The sequence below is a fragment of the Lacerta agilis genome, chromosome 10 (genome assembly GCF_009819535.1).
Source record: "Lacerta agilis isolate rLacAgi1 chromosome 10, rLacAgi1.pri, whole genome shotgun sequence".
NCBI classification, from domain to species: Eukaryota; Metazoa; Chordata; class Lepidosauria; order Squamata; family Lacertidae; genus Lacerta; species Lacerta agilis.
This window is the reverse complement of record NC_046321.1, coordinates 64593038-64614739: the sequence shown is the minus strand read 5'-3', so window position 1 is coordinate 64614739 and position 21702 is coordinate 64593038. Positions and strand designations below refer to the sequence as shown.

The 21702-nt window shown below is 41.3% G+C and overlaps 1 protein-coding gene across 2 annotated transcripts in view; it reads right to left on the bottom strand.

The window, feature by feature from the left end:
• RELN (reelin) overlaps positions 1 to 21702 on the bottom strand; it is a 281750-nt gene that overhangs the window by 72352 nt on the left and 187696 nt on the right. For both annotated transcript variants that reach the window (XM_033161628.1, XM_033161629.1), the window contains 7 exons: positions 20834 to 20946; positions 14930 to 15067; positions 14430 to 14616; positions 11248 to 11453; positions 10363 to 10534; positions 8667 to 8867; positions 2258 to 2493 (listed from right to left, as the gene is read on the bottom strand). In XM_033161628.1, the coding sequence (XP_033017519.1) occupies positions 2258 to 2493; positions 8667 to 8867; positions 10363 to 10534; positions 11248 to 11453; positions 14430 to 14616; positions 14930 to 15067; positions 20834 to 20946 (1253 nt within the window). The remainder of the gene's footprint in view (positions 1 to 2257; positions 2494 to 8666; positions 8868 to 10362; positions 10535 to 11247; positions 11454 to 14429; positions 14617 to 14929; positions 15068 to 20833; positions 20947 to 21702) is intronic.

The following is a 21702-nucleotide window of genomic DNA, read 5'->3' as shown; positions in this document are numbered from 1 at the left end:
TACAAGGGAATATATTTAGCACTGGGATGTAAATCTGTCAACATACAACAGTTACAGTTGACACATTGAGAGAGGTAACAGTATCCCATCTGTAATGGCAACGAGATGAATTTAATTATGCCAATCTGCACTCTTTTTGGGTTGGGGGATGTTGCTTCGATTTTGCTTCCCCTCCCCGATTATTTTGCAGAACATAATGCTAAACAGACTGCCGCTACTGATTTGGTGCTATTTGTGTTGGGCAAAGCAAACTCGTTAGTGTCGGCTTTGTGTGACTTGGCACTTCTGTTTGTTGGTTAATTAAGGGGAAAATACTTAAACTGCAGCACACACTGATTATTTGATACATTCTCACCATGAAGACACCAGCTCCCCCTGCTACACAGCATGCCATGCACTGTAAATATTTGTTAAGGCAGTAACAGAAGGAGCCAGTCTGAAAACTCACACACACATTACAACAAAATATCTTGGCCACTACTGCTAGCAAAAGAGAAGAGAGGGGCAGGAAAACTCATGAAATGAGCATGCACAGGGTGTGTGTGCATGTGCATATGTGCTTGAGTCCCAAGATAAACTCCTACCTATGTCACACACTTTTTCTTTGGACAAGGCATTTAGGCTGTGATTTGCCCATCTCGATTCTGGAAAAGTCACTGAGACTGTTTTGGAAGGTGCTATTTGCTAGAACCTAAGGAATCTGTTCCTGCCTGTAAAAATACTACAGTACTGCCATACTTCCAGAGAGTAAAACCAATGACTAATAATACCATCTGAATCTATACAGTAGCTTGGGATTCTGGAGCTAATACAGCTTTCTATACAGCTCCTATCCTAATTGCCATTTAAAATCCCTTGCAACTACATGTTTCCCTTCCAGATGCATTGACAACCCTAGTATCTGTTCCTTTGAAATAGAGCTCATAGGATGCCACACAAAGGACTATTTCAGCTGAAATGTTAAATGCTCCCCACACCCTTCTTCTCATCTGACATGGCCACACAGAGCAGACTGAAAGCACTGTTCCCTGTTTTACACAGGCAAACTCCCTGCTTGTGGTTGTGTTCCTGGCCCCCCGTGTGCCAGGAACTAACCAAAGTTTATTATGTCAGACCTGGGGAAAATCTGGATAGCACAAACTGGTTTGTTGATAATCCAGGATTTGAAACCATGGTTTCTTTCAACAAGCCATAGTTTCCCAGCTATTCCCAAGCATGAATTCCCATATGTTGTTGGACTACAACTTTCATCATCTGTGACCATTGGCCTTGCTCGCTGAGGGTGTTGGTTTAAACTGAATTTTTACTGTTTTTAAGCCATATTCATACTAATTCACCAATAAAAGCTGTTTCATAGAGTGAAAAGTGGTATTCAACATCACAGCTGGTTAGGTTTTTATTTAGGGTGGCATTAAGCTAAGTGTTACTCAGAGTAGACCAACTGAAAGAAATGGCTCTACGTTAGTCCTGTTCATTAATTTCAATGGGTATACTCTGAGTAAAACTGAGCTGAACGCCACCCTAAATAAATAAACAACCAGCTGTGGCGTTGTGCTGACATGAGGCCCCAAATATTTCAGATGTCAGGCTGTTAAGAATGAGGAAAAAGTTTACATTTGGATTCTGCTTTCAGCTGTCCAACTGCAAATGGTGCACACGGCAGTACTTCAGGCACAACAGAGGTAGGAGCCAAAGAAATCACACTGGATGATCTACTCTGCACTTGCTATTGTTAGCCCTTCTGTTTCTGTTTTCAGCTGGGATAATGTTTTGGATATTCTGAACCGGAGTTTTGCTCGCTCTGCACAGAGGAGTCTTCCTAACACTCATCACCATCAGCCAATGACACGGCACATTACACAGTAGCTCAAATGCCCTTCTGCTGCTTCTTTACCCAGGAGTAACTGTTTATGAAATTAATCCTATTGATATGGCTTATTTTATTCAGAGGGCTTATCGCTCTCCAGCCAGCCTTCCAGACCTAATTGATAATCCCAAAGAAAGAGGAAGAAAATGTTATTTGTCAGAAACGTGCTTTTTTCATTTTACTTGCAGCTTGCATGTCTAAAAGATTTTTTTTTAAAAAAATAAAATGCTGTGCTTTGTTTTGTTCTAATTTTATAAAGAAACTACTTTTCTGGGGTTTCTCCAACAATAGCCTGAAAATTGAGGTAGCTGCCAGATTCTTGCAGCCTAAAATAGAAACAAACAAACAAACAAACAAACATCATGTGCCATAAGTTCATCAAACCAGTACCTAGAGGCAAGAGATCTTGGAATGACAATGGTAATCCTGGTCCAGTCTTCAAAGTCTCCTGTGTAATATGCAGTTGGCTCAGTCAGTTCTCGGGAGCTTCCTTCACATCCTTTGACCCCTGGCGATGCTGGGTAACAGCCTTCCTTTACTAATGACCAGTATAGGCCAGCATCGTGGGAATACTGAAGGAGCACTGGAGCAGAACTACTGAACTGATCTGTGCAACCTATGTTCAGCTGCAAAATAAATAAATAAAATCAGAAACAGAAATGGTGGAAAATCAGAAGGGAGTGCAAATGTCAGATGTAGTGCCCTGTGTTTTATTTTCCTTAACTATTCATGTCTACATTTACATTTATGAATCTGCCTGTCAGAGAACTTCCAGATAACTGGTGTGTGTGTGTGTGTATGTTGCTAGTTTCTGAAGTGATGATCGTAACCTATTTTGTTAGCGTTACTCACTGTTTGAAGTGTGCTAAATATTATGACTCAAAGAAATTAGGGACAGGGAAATGCCACTTGTTTTTGGTATTTTTTTTCTAAACTCCCTTAGCCCTTATGCAGAGGTTTTCAACCTTTTTGAGTCCACAGCTCCCATAACCAACTACATTCTTTCTGCGTCGCCCCTGTGGGGCTCAGGAGCCCAGTTATGTCACTCCTTGCCTGCAGAGCTGGCAGCCTCTCACCTTTTTTCAAATGCCCCCCCTTGTGAAGTGCTTCCTCAGCCTCCTTTCCTCTACCCTCTCCTTGGGAGTCCTCCAGGAAGCCCCTGCTGTCGTTCCTGTTCTCTGAGCTGCCCCCCCTCCAAAGAGAGGTGCCTCCCAGAGGCGTCATTTGCCTGCTGCAATAAACAGCTGTGCAAGCCCTTGGGAGGCAGAAACGCAAGAGGGCATCAGAGGAGGGAAGGAAGGAAAGAGGGACAGAGGCCAGTGTTGCCCACAACACGCCTGACCACCATTCAAGGCACCCCAGGGTACCATGGCACACTGGTTGAAAACCACTGTAGTTGGGTATTGTGTGTTTTCTATACTAATTCTGAAGCACTGTATTTATCTCTATGGGGTTGTAGGGCACTGTCCCAATCGGAAAGCATTTACTGAACATACCATAACATTACAGCTTAAACAAACTATCAAAAATGCACAGTATAGCCCTATGAATGTTTACTCAGAAGTCATACAGCGTTCAGTCTTGTCCAGACAACCCATTCATTGAGCATCCATTGTCCTTTGCTTGCACACAGCTTACGTGGTCATACGATGTTTGCTTTTTATTGACTATTCATTCTGATTTGCTTGGATGGAAGTTATATGTCTTCCCATCATTCAACAATTTATTCCACACTTATTAGTGCATTTCCCTGTCACTTTCCTGGTGGCAAGAGTCCTTTTTAAAAAGGGGTATTTGTTGTGCCAGAGCAGTTGAATACATTTTAATTGTGCATACCTAAATTTCTGGTATAAATACCTCCTGCAAAATATAGGCGGTGACCCAGGTGTGGGTGTATAGAACTGTAGCCCTAAAAAATATATAGCATAAATGTTATGGGAAAGTGCACTTTACTTCAGACAGTCATGGTGCCTATGTTCCGAGGAAGAGGGAAGGGAATATATTTAGGTAGATGCAGTTTGTGTATCACCTATGAACTCTCTGGCCCATTTGAAGTGTCAAAACTGTGCTTCACCAAATTCTGCCCTTCCAAAACTTCAGATACAATTATGCATTTACTTCTCAGAATTTCAGCTTTTAACCTGCTCTTGATTTTTTTGTGTAAGCAAATGGTTTGGAAAAAGACCAAGTCATGCTTTTGATAAAGTTAAATAAGAGACACCAAATCAACTGAAAAAAGAACAATGCATATTACCGGTAGTTAACCCTCAGTACTTAAGGCAATACCTGTAGCTTGATTTAGCTAGCTATTAACCTTATAAAAATGCTACGCTGATGTGTGAGCAACTTGTCAAATGAAGGGGGGAAAGTACAAATGGAAATGAAGCCTCCTCTGCTATGCAGAACATTATTACCTGCTGCGCTATGCAAATTCCTCAACCTGTGCATGCCTGGCCCTAGGGGGCAAAATGGTTGCCACTCCTGGCTTAAAATGTAAGTCATCCCAAAAAGCTAATCTGATTTACATATATCAGAAGCTGTTTGCTGAATTCAGAAATCCTATTAAGCCTCTGAGAGCAAAAACACAGGTCTCCAGCAGAACAGTTTCCAGCTGCGCTAATCCAAAGCAGGGGACAGGAGTCACGGCATGACATGTTACGTGCTGCCTGCCCAGACTCAGGTTAAAACTCAGCCCCAGTAGCAGCTGGCGGGGTGGTGGCGCTCACCTCATCTCTGAGCAGCTGAGTCACTATGCGGGGAGGTAGGTGTAGCGGCAATGCATCAGCTGGGCCTATCTGGTGTTCCTGTTGATGTGTCTGCTGCACACCAAACTCCCTGATGTCTCCCCCTCAGCTTCCTGGTAAGCAGCAAAGAGCCAGCTGCCAGGAGGCCAGGTGAGTGCCACTGCCCCATCACGTTTACCCACTTCTAGTGAAACCTCTTTTCTGTCTGGGGACCCCAAAGAAACTTACTGATAGGCAAGCTCATTACCAGGGTTACCATACAATATATTGAACAGGTTGTGTCCACCTTTAAGAGCTCTTTGCCCCAAACCAGCCTGGTAGTCACACTGCAAGCAGCTTCAGAAAGTCCCCTTGTTATGACCGCATTCTCCTCGGAGGGACTTAGAAGCACTTTGCAGTCTTTGCTTTTTGTTAGGTTAAAGGCAAAGGGGCCCCTGACCTTTAGGTCCAGTCGTGTCCGACTCTGGGGTTGCAGCGCTCATCTCGCTCTATAGACTTAGGGAGCCGGCATTTGTCCGCATACAGCTTCCGGGTCATGTGGCCAGCATGACAAAGCCGCTTCTGGCGAACCAGAGCAGCACGCGAAAACTCCGTTTACCTTCCCGCTGGAGTGGTACCTATTTATCTACTTACACTTTGACGTGCTTTCAAACTGCTAGGTTGGCAGGAGCAAGGACCGAACAACGGGAGCTCACCCCGCCGCAGGTATTCGAACCGCCGACCTTCTGATCGGCAAGCCCTAGACTCTGTGGTTTAACCCACAGCGCCGCCTGGATCACCTTTTTGTTAGGTTAGTCCACTATTTTCTTAATTTGGAAGAAAGAAAATTTAAGAGCAGGGGGGTTATCACTGGTTTCCAGCTCCCCAAACTCCATGAGGTGAATCTTCCCAGCTGGAAGACTCACACAACCCATTAACACAAAGATTGCACGTTTTGTTCCTGAGATAAAAATAATTCTTTTCTCTTGAATACTGTTTTAGGAATCTTCTTTTTCCATCTTTTTGCCGACCAAATGGCCACATGTTTAAAGCCTCGTATTTCTGTGACTTCTGATGTTTTGAGTCCATTGTTGCTTAATAAAGCATAGTATATGTGGTGCATTTTAGCCTAAGTTTTTTCCCGGTGATGAACACATGTCCAAAGGTGGGTGAGAGTGGATACAACTCAGGCATCTCTGCCCAGGTTGAAAACTGCTTAGGGAAACCTTGAAGCTCTGCAGAAGAGAGAGAAAGGGATAAGATACTTTTCCAACATCTTTCGCCCCAAATCTCTCTCACAACACAAACTTTTCTCCAGAGTGAAACTGCTGGGCTGTTTTTTCTTCTCCTCTCCTCCACTTGGATATTATCTCTATGCTGCAGAGAATGAGGCAGCAGTTCCATAGTGGAGGAGAACAGAACAGCCCAACTTCTCCCTACTTTTCCTGCCACGAATCTCGTAAAGTAAGTGAGGGTGTGATAATGTTATATACCCTTGTCACTGTCACTGCACAAGGGGTGGCGGTGGCAATTGGATGAAGGGATATGTGAAAATAACTCAGTCATGCCAACAAGCAAGCCCCATCCCATTCAAGCCAGGCAAAGGGTTGGAGCTAGAGCTGCTGCCTCAGCCGTGAGCTATAAAGGTTTTTACAGAGGGCCTGATGACACCAATTAAACCTGAAGCTGCTCACAGCCAGGATTTGGAGCATGCGTGAAGCTTGCTTCCTCCTCCCAAGAATTAAAGCAAACTTGCTCTGTAAATATTTTTCTCTATTAAGAAAATACTACTGAACGCAGTTGCCTTAGTACTTGTTGAGGTTCCCTGCCCCTAGCAACTATAGGGGTAAACCCTAAAGACTTTTTTTTTGAGGATTTCTCAGGCACAGGCTGGAAATCTAGGTTCACACAATTGAAAGAGTTTAAAGTACTAACTTACCCTACCATGAGGTTAAGAAATTGAGAAGGAAATGCACTGAAAACTATGGGATGAATGACTAACAGGAAGACATATAAATATCCTGCAGGCAAATCAGGATTAATGCTCATTGTCATGTAACCAGCCTGCAAACAAATAAAAACAACCGCTCAATAGAGAGTAGATATTGTATAACCTTTGCATAAGCTTTGTGCAAGCAAATCAGGATGAACACCAGGTTGTTTGGAGGAGCCCCTGCTTTATTTCCATCCATACAAATTTCTGTTCTTCCTTGCACTGAGCACTTGTGGAGGCAGGAACTCTCAGCCAGAGAGTAGAACAGAAAGAGATGGAGGCTGAGAATTCCCCTCAGGGTTACTGTCTTTGCACAGTTTGAAGAGACCTCTACTGACTTTGATTCCAAAGCAGGATTTAGGGGCATTGTGAAGTTTGCAGTGCTGTACGCCACTTTGGAAAAGCAAATGATACACGTAGGTAACTCCAAAGTGGAAGTGTTTTAAAGAGAGTGTCACAAAAAACCCACAGTAAACACGAACACAAAGCAGTTTTCAGGTTGCGTGGCATTTCGTCACTGTAATGTCAAAGCGGAATGAGATTATTCTACAAATCCCCAGGCTCCTTGCCAACTTCCCTATTTGTAGAATGGTGGGAATTATATTTGAAAAGCTGCCTGTAAACATGTGATGTCTTTAATAATTCTGTTTGTAAATTATTCAGCGCCTGTATCCACCAATTATGTAAGGATCATGTATTTGTGGCTAGTTCATTAAAATTCTATTGCAGTCGATCCCTAGAATTCACAATGGGATTTCATTATAAACTCAATAAAATTTTGATTAGGGTTCAGACACAGCAGCTTGTCAAAGCACATAAACTTTCTTTTTTGTCTAACAGTTAGTTCTGACATTACAGGAATGATGTGACTGCCATTTCCCCTGACTGCAATACTTGCTGCTCCAGTGACAGTAAATCTTGAAGATCATGTAAGAGGGACAATCAACATGTTTACTATAGAAGAGGGGACACGTCGCACCACCTGGCTAGGAAATATTCGGGCTGTGGGGTACTTTCACAACCCAGGAGGCAGAGCTAGGGTATGTCATTTTAGGGGGTGAAACTAAATTTTTGCAAATTTCTACAGTGAAGTCTTTAAAATATGAGGCTTTTTTTGGTGTGATGAATTCAAACCTGCTATTATTTTTGTGACTGGACAATATCTAACTGGGCAAGTCTATGTTTTTATTTATTTACTTAATTTGTAGACTGCCCTTCATCTGCAGATCTCAGGGCAGTTAGCTGAAGAAGCACATAAACTTCTTTCGGAAAAACAAAGAATTTTAATTTTACCTATCAAGTAATTCCAAGTAAAAATAATAATAAATACATAAAAATAAAAATACTATAAAGTATAACTGCAAGTAAGTGGCAATCATTCTTGAAATAATTTCTACGCAATTTTACACACATTCTACTTACCAAGCAAAACTAAATTGCATTAATTTAACCAGAATATCATTTGAGTTCCCAAGTCACATTACAACTTTTTGGAATTTGAAAGCTGAAAAATTCAATGCACCCGACTGCCTGACATCATGGCAGGCAAACCTGGCATCCTTGGTGCAGGGGCTGGGGCTGGCACTAGCTGTCTCCCCCCCCCAACTCCCACCCGCCAGCCTGTTCCTGTTCCTTCTCAATGGTTGATAGTCCCCTAATTTCCCTTCAGATTTCATTCCAATCAAATCTTGAACTAGTCCACCATTTTTTAAGACTATGGTTTTGACTGTCTTTTCATCACGCTTTGCAAGAGCTGACTTTACCACTCTCCAATTTAAGTAATTACTTCCCAGAAATGTATACTGCAGTTGTACTTGTTCATATTTGCAGTCACGTTGCTACAACAATCAACCTGGATGTGAGGATCTTGGGGGGGGGGGTGTATAATGTGGCGAAAATGGCTAAACAAAGGCCTCCATATAAAGGCCAGAGATTACAGCTGAATTCCCATGGAAGAGAAAGTTTTGTTAGAGGTAAACATTTTGTTAAACATCTCAGAATCACAAACTGAGTAGGTTCAGATGCTTGACAGTTAGGAGAGGGCAGTTAGCTTTATCTTAATTTAAGCTGTAATGATGTTTACCTTGAACTGAAGGACATATCCTGGTTTCAGTGTTAAATCCCGTGTCACTGCAAAGCGATCACCATCTGATTTCCCGAATATCATTGCTGATGGGGTGGCAGAACAGAAAGTTTCATTTTTGGGCATGCCTTCATTAGCTAACATCAGCCACACACTGAGCTGGTTCATAGGGTAATCGAATGCTGGTTTCTCATAGAAGTTCTGTTGGAAATATAAAGCAAAACAGAAAGAATTATGTCGCATTGTGTCCAGTATAGGAGGATTTTGCAACCTGATACGCAAAGGAATTTGGATATAAAGAGATTTATGATGTGATCCTCACCACTTTTATGTGGACATAAATTCTGCTTAAATCAGATCTGAGATTGGTTCACACGTGAATATGTGAACCAGCTCCATTGGAAAATAGTGACTTTGAGATGAACTGAAGGTTTTATCGCTGCTGCTGTTTCTGAGATTACCCATTCATCACTTGATCTCAAGTGGTGAAAATGCATGCATGAGCTAGCCCTCAAATGCAAAGGCTCTTGCACATGATCAAGAGGACAAACACTATCCCATCAAAAGTCACAGCAGGGGAGCCCACAGCCTCCAAAATAAATAAACAATCAAACAATCCATTAAATGTCACAGGTGTGGGTAATGGGATGTGCATGTGTAGTTCCCATCATACAAGCAACAGCTAAAAAAAAGTTCTTTGCAGCTATGGAACGACATCCTACCCAGCAATTGCAATAGCAATAGATACAGCAGCTAGAGAAATAATTTGAGTTTTCCAGTAAATATCTACATAAAAGAAAGAAGAAAACACTTGTCCCACAAAATAAATATATTATATTGTAGAGAAAAAATAATCTGGAAAGGCCTGAAGTCAGTATATATAAAAACATACAAACACACATGCACAATCAGGGCTGAAGTTGATTTGCTTTGTCTTTATTTGGAAATATGTTCCACTGAAATCTGTGGGACTCACATCTAAAATATACTGAGATGCCCACCTGGTTATATTCAAGGACTCAGGTTTCAAAGTTGCCTTACAATCTTTCTTTGACTTTTTGTCACAACATCCCACAAGATATGTTGCTATTCTAATTACCATTTTTACTGCTTGTGACCCTCTATATTCATGTGTCTTTATTTCTCTCACTCCCCATGGGCCACCATTTGTCAATCACCTGAAATCACAATGACATCAGGTGATCTGTTTTCACCCACATGCATGAAAATTAAATTGTGTGGGTTCAGAGAGGGAGGGAGAGAGGGAGAGTAAAACCTGCAGCTGTTTAATATCAACCCTGCAAAGTGCTACGGTACAGGGCAACTGGAAGCCTGACAGGGGCTTATCGGTTTCAAATTGCCATGCAGGACTCTATGTAAGCACTGACAATTAGGTGCCTTGGCTGAAGAATGGGCTAAAAATTCTTTAAATAAAAATAGCATGTCACAAATACAACTGCATGTATTATTTCCTCTAGAAAGCATTTGTGAGTTTGCACATCTGGCCACAAATACTTTCTCTTCTGGTGGAAATCAAATTTGATAGAAGCAGGTATAAGGAGGGCCTGGCACACATGTTGTACAATGTCCGCATTGGAAACAGAGCTTGGAGTATTACCACGGCATCTCTGGTTGCAATCATGCAACGTGAATTTTCATTTGACCCAGGAACTTACTAGTTGCACTCGTGGATTACCTGAGGTAAAGTGGGGTTAACGACAGGGATGATCTGCTTCAGTTTTTCCGACAGAATTATGATGTCATCAATAGCCCACTGGTCATATCCTTCCCCTGAAAACACTGGCTGCCACCAGCGAAATCTAGTGCAGGGTGTCTTCGCAGCAGCAGGAAGTTCAAGGTAGACAAATCTAGATGCAAAGATTTCCAACGCGTTTCAAAGGTTACATAATAGGGAGCTTGCATACACAGAATACCTGTATGCTTGGATTATTTCACAATATGTGTGTGTGTATGTGTTTCATGGCACATTTCTCTGACACACTGTTTGCTACTTTAAAATGTCATGTCACTTGAGTGAAAATGAACAGATAAATCATATGAAAGGTCAGATTGCTTAGTTGTGGCTTAAAGGTAAAGGTACCCCTGACTGTTAGGTCCAGTCGCGAACCACTCTGGGGTTGCGGCGCTCATCTTACTCTACTGGCCGAGGGAGCCAATGTTTGTCCACAGACAGTTTTTCCGGGTCATGTGGCCAGCATGACTAAGCCGGTTCTGGTGAACCAGAGCAGCGCATGGAAACACTGTTTACCTTCCTGCCAGAGTGGTACCTATTTATCTATTTGCACTTTGACATGCTTTTGAACTGCTAGGTGGGCAGGAGCTGGGACTGAACAACGGGAGCTCACCCCACCGCGGGGATTCGAACCGCCGACCTACTGATTGGCAAGCCCTAGGCTCTGTGGCTTAGAATGCTTCTAATTCAGCAGTCTATCCAAAGCAGAGTTCCACACTATCCCTTGAGTCTGTCTATTATTGTTAGTGATAGAATATGGCTAGCAATGCTGTGCACTATACACAGAAACAGGCTTTTCAAATGTCCCACCACGGTCTGAACTGGTACCTGGACTTGCTGAAGTCAGAGAAGTACATTTCTGCCAGCAGATGCCAGTTGATGCCTCCATTGTTGCTGTATTGCAACAGGATACCTTCCTCTCTGCTGTCTGGTTTGTTGCAGGAAGGGCTCTCTCCACCTATCTGGATGTAAAACTGGACAAAGTCTACCCACGCAGTGTCCAAATCCAAGCTCACCAGTTGCCTCTTTCCAGCCTATAGTACGCAAGGGACAAAGGAGGGGGACAATGACACAAAACAAAGCTATTGAGATAGCTAATATTTGTAGTAAAAAAAACAATAGGGTCACATATTCTATATTTACTTCAAATGTATGCAATATTAAGTGGATGTTGTGAATCCGAGATTATCAAAGAACTGTGTTGTCATGGCATCCACAAACTGTACTTCAGATGGCAAAGCCTCAGTAAATGGACCAATCCGATATTATCGGTAGGGATATAGACTGTGCATATATGAAACATAGGGGAGGACAATAGCAGGTGCAGACTGTGGTAAGTTCTTTTAAAAGAAGCACACAATGTGAAAGAGCCATTGTCTGTCAAAGTAGGCAATATTGGGTTGGGACCTAGTGTAAGGCAGCTCCCTCTGTTCCAGGGTACCTACAGATTAGGAACTTGCACACAGAAATACATCTAGGAGTATACAGTCAGGGATATTTCTCCTAGCTTGAATACAAAGGCCTATTTCAAAACCAAAAATCCTGAGCTTAGTATACAAAAGCCATTAGGTTAGGTCAAAACATGTTTGTCATTTTGATGATGGCCTTCCCATGACAGCTTTCAGAAGTTATCCTCAGAAACCTCCAAGGCCTGCTGATAGACATCTGACAAGATCTATGGGGGCACTGAGTGACTAGAATTTATCACTTGGATTTAAACTGCCTGATATACTTAAAATAAAATAAAAAGTCAGCAGAAATACATATTATGTTCCTTTCAGGGGACAATAAGGTATATTTGACCTCGATCTGCCTGCCAAGAGCAAGGCTTCCTATTCAAAGTTATCATTCAGACAATTAATTCAATACCTGCATTGATTTTTGAATGGTGGATCCCCGAATATTGGGTCACAGAGAAGCAAACTTTGAACAATTTTTCCCCAGCTCAATTTTTTAGTGGAGAAGTGAGAATAATTTGGAGGGGTTTTTTTGGTAGGGGAGTTACATTTTAGACTGCTGCTAGTTTGTTGGCTGCAGCATCCTGTCAACACCTATAACAGCTCTGCTGAGGGAGCCACACTGGCTGCTGTTTTGCTACCAGGCAGAGTTAAAGGTTTTGCTTTTAGCATTTAAAGTCCTAAACCACTTGGGACCAAGCTACCAATGGGATGGAGGCATCCCATAGAGCCCTGCACCGCAACCACCACCCCCCTCAGATGGGGCACAGCTGAAAACTATCACATTCCCCCAAGGGACACTAAGTTTATAACCAGAAACTGAGCTGTTAGTGTTGAAGCTCCAGTACCCTGGAATCAATTTCCAGCTGAAATTAGATAGGTGCCTAACATCATGATCTTTAGGTGTCTACTAAAGACATTTTTTGTTTAAGAAGGGTTTCTCTGAGGTGACCCAGTGATTTATGGAATGTCCACTGTATATTTGCAGAAATGATTTTTAGAAGCTGTATTTTGTGTGTGCATTTTATCTCATTTCTACCTCGTTGTACACCTCTTTGGTGGCTTCAGGCTGTGAAGCAGTTTATAAATGGGTAAAATAAATAAACAAATGTAGAATGTGTAAGCTTCCAGCGGCTGGGATCCATTTGGGGATAGTCTGATTTCCTGAGGAAAGCACAGAGGAATCCATCTCTCACGTGAAGGGCATATACAATGCCAGACAGAACAGCTGTCTGTGTCATACTTCTAACATGAGAACCACTCCATCAATGGGATGAGGCAGTACATAATTAAAGTTAATTAAAAAAAGGTCTCCAGTTACAGAAATCACAAAGGAAATGAGAAGGAAGGCTAATTAAAAGGAACAACGTTCTTCAAATATGATTACAGAACAATTAAAACAGAGCGTAAGGTGAAATCCAGAGTGGATGTTCTGTTTGCACAATGGCTTTTGATCCAGCAGAGGAACCCAATAAAATAAGAGAAGGTGCAATTCTAACTGATTCTTCTTTACTGAAACAGGCCCCTGTGTCACCCCTGTTCCAGAGGATTGGAGGAATCTCCATAACAGCATGGAGGGTGTGTGCTGGGGACGGGGGTGGGGGCAGGGGCAGGGGCGGAAAGAGAATCAGCAAAATTGCCTTTCCTTCTCTTATATATTCAGCTTCCACCACTGGATCAAAAGCTTTTCCCCTAGTAGAACCACATCACTGCATTTCACTCATAAAACAAACCAAAGCTGGGTACAAAACAAAATTTGTTAGTAATAATTGAAATTGAAACATGCATTTCCTATATTAGCAAAAATTCAAATAAACTAACCTTTTTTTAACAATTCAAAGGCAATACACAAATAAATACTTTTATTTAAAATAGCACATGTATCAGCCTGGGGCTAATGACGATAAATGCACATGGCTCTTAAACAAAGACATCTGTAACTGAGGAAAACTGTTGCAGAAAATATTGAAACACATAGAAAGGCAATTTGGATTATTATAGCATGTTTATTCCAATTTTACAGATTGAGAAATGTAAATAGTCCACGAGTCACGTGCAGTTTCAATGCTGGAGCCATACAAACCATGGTTCATATCTTAACGAGGATTTGGAAGGGTGGGAGGGCTGAAATGGGACACAGGGACCAAACTTCAGCCTCAAATAGCGGCCAGTCACTCCATTCTAGCTATACCTTCCCCGGCTTGCCAATACTGAAATTGGGGAAGCATCTTCACAACACCCTGCTAGCTGGTCGCCCAGACACATCCTAGCACCATCATCCAATGCGACCCTATACATCTGTGAGATTTGGTCCACAGATAATAAACAAAGACCCAGCTTATGCTTTAAATATCAGGAGATCCTGGGTCTGCATTCCTGTTGTTGTTGTTTTAAGTAAAAACATTGGTGGGCCACAGGGATTTTAGGTTTTATTTTAAAAATAAATCTGAACTCACATTTAATGTTGTATCACAGTGCTGACTTCCTTTCTAGTCACATCAGATATAATTTAAGTACGTATAAATGTGTATTAAGGTGTAGGTATACATATACCTTGTTGAAATAGAGAGAGGATCCAGATGAGATGACTCCACAACCTTCCTCTGGTTTTACAATCTCTCCACCAATCACTTCCTGCCATCCTGATTCTAAACTGTTTGGATTCTCAAAATCAGACATTATTGTTGAAGGGAGACTATTTGCAGGGTGACATTCAGCGCCTTGATATCCAGAATCACATCTGCAGAGAGGGGCAAACATATATTGCTTGAAGAAATACGTGTGCGAACAACCTTGCCCTATGTATGTGAACAGAGGGCTTGATATAATATTTAGACAGGTGGGCGGTTCTTTTTCCACATGAAGAAAGCAGATCGTGAAGATTCCTGTCCTAAAGCCTTGCCTCCTTCACTAGATGTACATGCACTGCAATGCACAGGCAACTCATGGCGGTCTTCCTATGCCCCCAGACACTGGATCTGCTGGCTTTTGGAATAAATAACTGCAAGGCCATGAACAGCAACTCATCCACTACAAGAGCAAACATATGGTACCTGCAAACACCGTGGTCACACCAGCCATGCCCATTGCACATGTTTGGGCACTGCTGCCCAATGTATATGTTGTCTAAAGCCCATTCATCTTGCGCTGTGTAGTAGCACTGGCTCCAACGGAAACGTGTAGCGCTGGACCTAAAAGAAAATATATGTGTGTGTGTGTCATTAATATAATACACAGTATATAAGCCCATTTCTCATAAGCAGTTTTGAGATTTTATTTCGATCAAGTGGCACATAAATTCTGTTAAATCAATAACCATAGCATATTGTATAAGAGTTTGCAAATTAAAGGATGACATTTCAAACGGGAAATATATAAGCTGGCTTTCAGAAAATAGTGCCTTCAATGGAATCCTGGACACTGGAAAGAAAATTGGTACTCACAGACTGTTTCTGAAGTGGAACGATTTGATACATACATAGAACAAAATTTAGCAACACTTCAATTGAGAAGTGATGCCGGAATGTTCAATACCCTTAAATGTGTTCCAGAAACCAACTAACTTACTTACTTTAGTTATTTTTACAAAGTGTGTGTGTGTGTGTGTGTGTGCATGCACACACAAACACACACCTATATCTATATACTGTATCAGTATCTTCCATTGAAAAATATTGTTGAGGACTATAAGTAGTAACATACAATTAAGATTTAAAAATTATTGAATTGAAATAAATACAATAAAAAGCTGTACCCATCCCAGCCAATTAAGTGTTTTCTTCTATCCTTTCCTATAGAGTTTTGCAGTTTCATACTAATGGAGATTTGGACTGATCCTGGTCTTGTGGTGAGTGAGTCAAGATTTGTTTTAGTCAATGACTAGGACTAGTTCCAGAAACAGAGATCTGAAAAATGACCATCTTCAGGCTGCAATCCATTTCCAGTAGAATATTATATATTATATACAACATAATTATCTTGCATACCCTATGCAGTCTGAGCAGTGGAAGGGGCTTTTAAAGGGTTAAGGATAACTAATCCATGTGAATAAACTTGAATACATATACTACAAAATCCAGTTTCCCATTATTCCACGTACATTCATAAAGTGAAACTAAATTACAATAAACTTTTCGCCCTGAATGGCAATTTTCAGGTCCATCCTGAATTGATGCTTTTCAAATAAAATGTTTGACGTATCCATACACATGCAGAGTTAATGTGCATGGGTGGTTTTCTAGCTTTAATGATGTTCCCTTGGCAGAGAATGCATTTACAGGATAGCTCATAATGGCTATGGATGACTCATTCTAGCCTATCAAATCCGTTACTCATCTCTTAAGGACTCCCTAATGACACAGGGGCACAACTGATAATAAATGTCCACAGTGAGCCCTTTATTGTTTATCTTGTCAATGATCTGAAAGATAATGGGTCATTGATTCCTGTCCTAGAAGTCCTTTACTGTCTTAGAATGGTGTTTCCAGAAGTCACTGCGGTACACCAGAGAGAGAGAGAGATCACTGAGCAAGCCTCATAAACATCAATGAAGTCAGAAGAGACTAACCACAAGCTGTAACATCCCAAATCCAACGAGGAACATGAAAAAATGTTTGCTTGCTTGTCAAATCCTACAGTTTGTTTTTCTCTTTCATATCTAAGAGAGTGCTAAATGTTCGAAGTTTTGGGACTGGTGTTACATTTTGGCATTTCCTCATTTATTTATTTTTAATGAGAGTGACAAAAATGATGACTTTAAAATAAATTAATGGCATTTTTTTAAATCTTGTATTAAAGTTGCCCCTGTGAGCTTCTGCTGAAGCAAAAACGTTTAGCTGCAATGCAGGATTTTTTGTCCAACATGGGGCTCAAACCTACATCCCTGAGATTAAGGACTCAGTGCAATATACAAATGTGACACTAGTTGGCAGCAGTGAGCTATGGCAAATTCAATATATTTTTCAAAACTTTTTTTAAAAGCATTTTCACAGTGTTTTTTGTTTGTGTGGAGATTCCAGCGCGGGTGGCGCTGTGGTCTAAACCACTGAGCCTAGGGCTTGCCGATCCAAAGGTTGGTGGTTTGAATCCCCGTGACGGGGTGAGCTCCTGTTGCTCGGTCCCAGCGCTGGTGCCTTCTTTTGTCCCCTTTTTTGGTGAGGTATTTCCTCTTTTGGTGATGAGCAAGCACCCGCCCTACTATATATGTATAGGATTGCATTGCTGGATTCTTTCATAGGTGAAAAGAACATTTTTAAAAACATAGCAAGGTTTAAGCCCCACTCCTTGAAATAACAATAAAAATATTCCTCCTCCTTCAAAATCTGCCTCCCCTTTACATTTTGAAAGCTACACTTTACCTCCAGGTGACAGCAGCATATGAGGATTACTGTATTTAGCACAGCAATTAACAATTTTAAAACTGCTTGGCCATATTAATTAAGAAACTAAAAATGAAAGGGTGAATGTCAGCTGCATTCTCAGTGATAACAATTGGTTGCTTGTGCAATTACCACTTGGCAACTTCATAGAACAAGACTGTATGGCAATATGAGTTTTGTTACAGTGCTCAATCTGCCATTTACTAATGTTTAGAACTATATTATGCTTTGCACTGTAACCATGCCCCCCTGTGCCCCCTGTCCTTTCGCTTCCTCACTTCTTTTCATATCAATCAACTCAGTGTCAGATTTAAGCTTTCATTATATATCTACAGCTACAAAGTCTTAAAGGAAATTATCCTAATTTTGAAATAAAACAAATAGCGTTCCTTTCAGTCAAACCACAAAGTATGTTTTGTTATACTGGATTTAACATAAGATAATGCTGGTTCTTTTCAACTATTAGGAGAGACTAAGGACCCAGGGCTGGTGAAATTATATTTGCTACCTTCAGAGTTACTGTTAATTACATTTACCCAATTATCCTGCAACTCAGCCATTAGGTGTTGATTTGTTTATGAAGGCAGCAACTGGCAGCTGTTTGTATCTCATTAAGCCTGTTCTTATGTAAATGCCTTCCATAAAAGTGAAATTAATTTTCATCAGTGTTAGAAACGTATAATTCATGTACAATACAGTCCAAAGAGCAGGTGCATCCAGCCGATATTTTCAACACAAGTAACCCGTGCCACATATTTTCCATCCCAGCAGATCCTGAGTTACACAAGGAGCCTCTAAAAACTTGTGTGCTCAGATGTGCTACATTTACAGGTGCATATGTTGCTGAAAAAACAACAGGGCATTCAAGACAGCTTATGGCAAGGAAAGTCATTACCTGCTTAAACTACTTTGATTTGTGGTCGAGAAAGAGGAAGCATTCAGACCTCTAGGAAAGCACACACATTATTTGAACATAGGATCTCCTTGACCCTGCAAGATCTTTCATTCAAATAAATGCAGGAGCCAGACCCTCCAAGTGTCCCTATTTTCCAGGGACAGTCCTGGATTTACAGAAGCTGTCCCAGTTTCTGATTTGATCCTGGAATGTCCCACTTTTCCTTAAAGGTAAAGGTAAAGGGACCCCTGACCGTTAGGTCCAAGTCGCGGACGACTCTGGGGTTGCGGTGCTCATCTCGCTTTATTGGCCGAGGGGTCATGTGGCCAGCATGACTAAGCCGCTTCTGGCGAATCAGAGCAGCGCACGGAAACGCCGTTTACCTTCCCACCAGAGCAGTACCTATTTATCTACTTGCACTTTGATGTGCTTTCGAACTGCTTGGTTGGCAGGAGCAGGGATCAAGCAACGGGAGCTCACCCCATCGCAGGGATTAGAACCGGCGACCTTCTGATAGGCAAGCCCTAGCTCTTTGGTTTAACCCACAGCAACACCCGCGCCCCCACTTTTCCTTAGGATGTCCCTATTTTCATTGGAGAAATGTTGGAGGGTATGGAGTTATCCAACCCTCCAGCCATTTGAAGGAAGCCCTGTATAGGGAAGTTTTCATATATGTTGGAAGCCACCCAGAGTGGCTTGAGCAACCCAGTCAGATGGGCAGGGTATAAATAGTAAAAAAAATTGTTCATAATATTATAATGGAATAGAACGTCCCTATTTTCATCAGAGAAATGTTGGAAGGAATTCAGCAGCTCCCTGGTTCATTTGTTCAGTTCTCCCAACAGTGAAAAGAACGTAGAAGGACTATGGGGGCATGAGTTAGATGTCCACTCCCAGTCTCTCTCTGGGTAAAACGGTGAAACTAAATTAGACCCTGAGAGGTTTCAGACCAGTTGTTTATTTCCTAAAAATACATTATCATTTTTAATACGGGGTACACATTATAATATAATGTCATCACTTGGAAAGAAAAAAATAATTGATTAGGTAAGTGACAGAAAAGAGGTACATCTGAGTCATTTGTTATACAGAGAAATGGCCAAATGCAGGGAAATGAAACTAAGTTATCTATCTTGGCCTGATTGCCAATTGCTGTGATGCACTGGCTTTGAAGATAACCAAAGAGTAATGCTAATTGATTCATTTCATTCTCAATAGAAGGAAGCCATAAAGGGTTTATAATACTGAAACATATCTAGTTTTTTAAATATATATATATATCAGAGTTATTGTGATTACAAGACCAAAGAACAAAGTAGAAGAATCTTCTGATTATTTGTTTGTTTTGGAAATGAATAAATGGAATGGCTATAAAATATTTATAGAAACTGGTGATTAATAAATGTACTTGCATTGCTTTGGTCATGCAAATTGCTAATAAAAACCTTATGATTGTTACTAATTCAGAGCATAATAGGCGAAAAGCTAAGCTGCATTGGTTCCCTTTGATTTCAATAACAGAGCTAAGTGTGTGCTTAAATATTTCCACCTGATACCAAGAAGATTTTGTAGTGCTTACATCCAAATGAATTGTTTTTTCAAGGAATCGCATTGCCAGAAACAAAAAGTATGACACTGATCCTGAAATGATGTTTGGGCCTATGCAACATTAATTTCCTATCCCTCCTCTCATCAATTAATTGTAACTGGGTTACAATATAATTACTTCTTCTTCTTCTTCTTCTTCTTCTTCTTCTTCTTACTATTATTATTATTTCTACCCCCACCCATCTGGCTGGGTTCCCCCAGCCACTCTGGGCAGCTTTCAACAGAACATTAAAAACACAATAAAACTTCAAACATTAAAAACTTCTCTAAACAGGGCTGCCTTCAGATGTCTTCTAAAAGTCGGATAGTTGTTTATTTCCTTGACATCTGATGGGAGGGCGTTACACAGGCGGGCACCACTACTAAGAAGGCCCTCTGCCTGGTTCCCTGTAACCTCACTTCTCGCAGCGAGGGAACTGGACCTCAGTGTCCAGGCTGAACGACGGGGGTGGAGACGCTCCTTCAGGAATACTGGGCCGAGGCCGTTTAAAATATCAATACATGATATCAATAAACCAAAAACCATGCAATCATTAAAACCATTTAAAACAATAATTAGCAGCAATTATTAATGGATAATATCAACATTTCAACACAATTGTTTCATGCTTCTAAATTCCCTGAGCAACAGGAAGTTGCAGAGATCTTTAAAGGCACAATTAACCTGTGACCACCCACTCCATTTGCCATTTTTTTTTATTTAAAATATTTTTTCTGACCACTCCCACCAGTCCTCCACTGTGATTTTGTGATGATAAAAGCCTATTGTAACTCCCTAAGACACCCAAAAGGTGCCCTTTAAAAACACATTAATTGGCCACACCAGCTAGAAGAGTTAGTCGCCCTTGCCTTACAGAATCAAGCTGGGTGTTTCTGATGAGAGCGTACTGTAGACTTATGTCTTTTGTAATAAACAACTTATTTGGAAAAAATAAAATAAAAGGAAGCTTCCAGTAACAGAACAGCATGGCTGATATAACTCTATAAATGTAATTGGGCCATAAAGGTAATTTGGACAACCCTCATATTTGCATGAAGGACAGCAGGATATGTTCATTAGGAAAAGCAGATACTACCATGTTTTCTGAGGTAAAAGTACTGTGATTCTCCTCCACTTCGTATATTCACTGGAATGGTAGATGCTTGCTGGTGTAAACTCCTGGCAGCTAGGCATACTTGGAAGACATTCCTTAAGGTGGAAATGGGCGGAGGACAGGACACACAAGAATATCAGGATTAACGTGAACACATTAAAATTAACTTTAAAAAAAAACGTGTGAAGGTTATTTAACCAATAACACTCACTACAAGGGAGGGGAACATCAGACTTCCCTCTTTGGTCCTTGAGACTCTACAGAGGCCACACGCCATCCTCAGACACATCCTTTCCCCTCAGGGCTCACCCCTCATTGGCCTTGCTTCACTTTCTGCTTTTGCTTGGCTGAATTGTCTCCTTGAACTTTAATAATAATTTATTCCTTGGCTTGATGAAGGCTTGGGAGGAGTTTGAGAGTGTATAAAAGCTAGCCTCCTTTTGCCTCTGACCCCACCTACTGCTAGTTTGTGCCCCCTGGAAAGTTATCCTGAAGTGCATGTATCCCTCAGGCTGAAATGGGTTCCCAATCCTGCGCTATAATATTTCTGTCATGAATAAAATACCTCATAAGGCATCAAAACAGTATCCTTTCATCCAGGGATGGACAATTTCTAGATTCCCTGGGGTCATTCTATATCTCAGACATTGCTTCTGGGTCAGCACTCCCACAGATACAACTATAATAAAGTTGGAATTATCCAGTAGCCTACTGGCAGAATAAAGTTGCTTTGAGGGCTGGATTCTTTCCATGTTTCATTGGAATAATACCTGAGCTTCCTCAGAGGCGGTTTTAGGGTAGTATGACCGGTTCGGCCACACTGGGCACTGCACTGCACTGCAGGGGGTGGA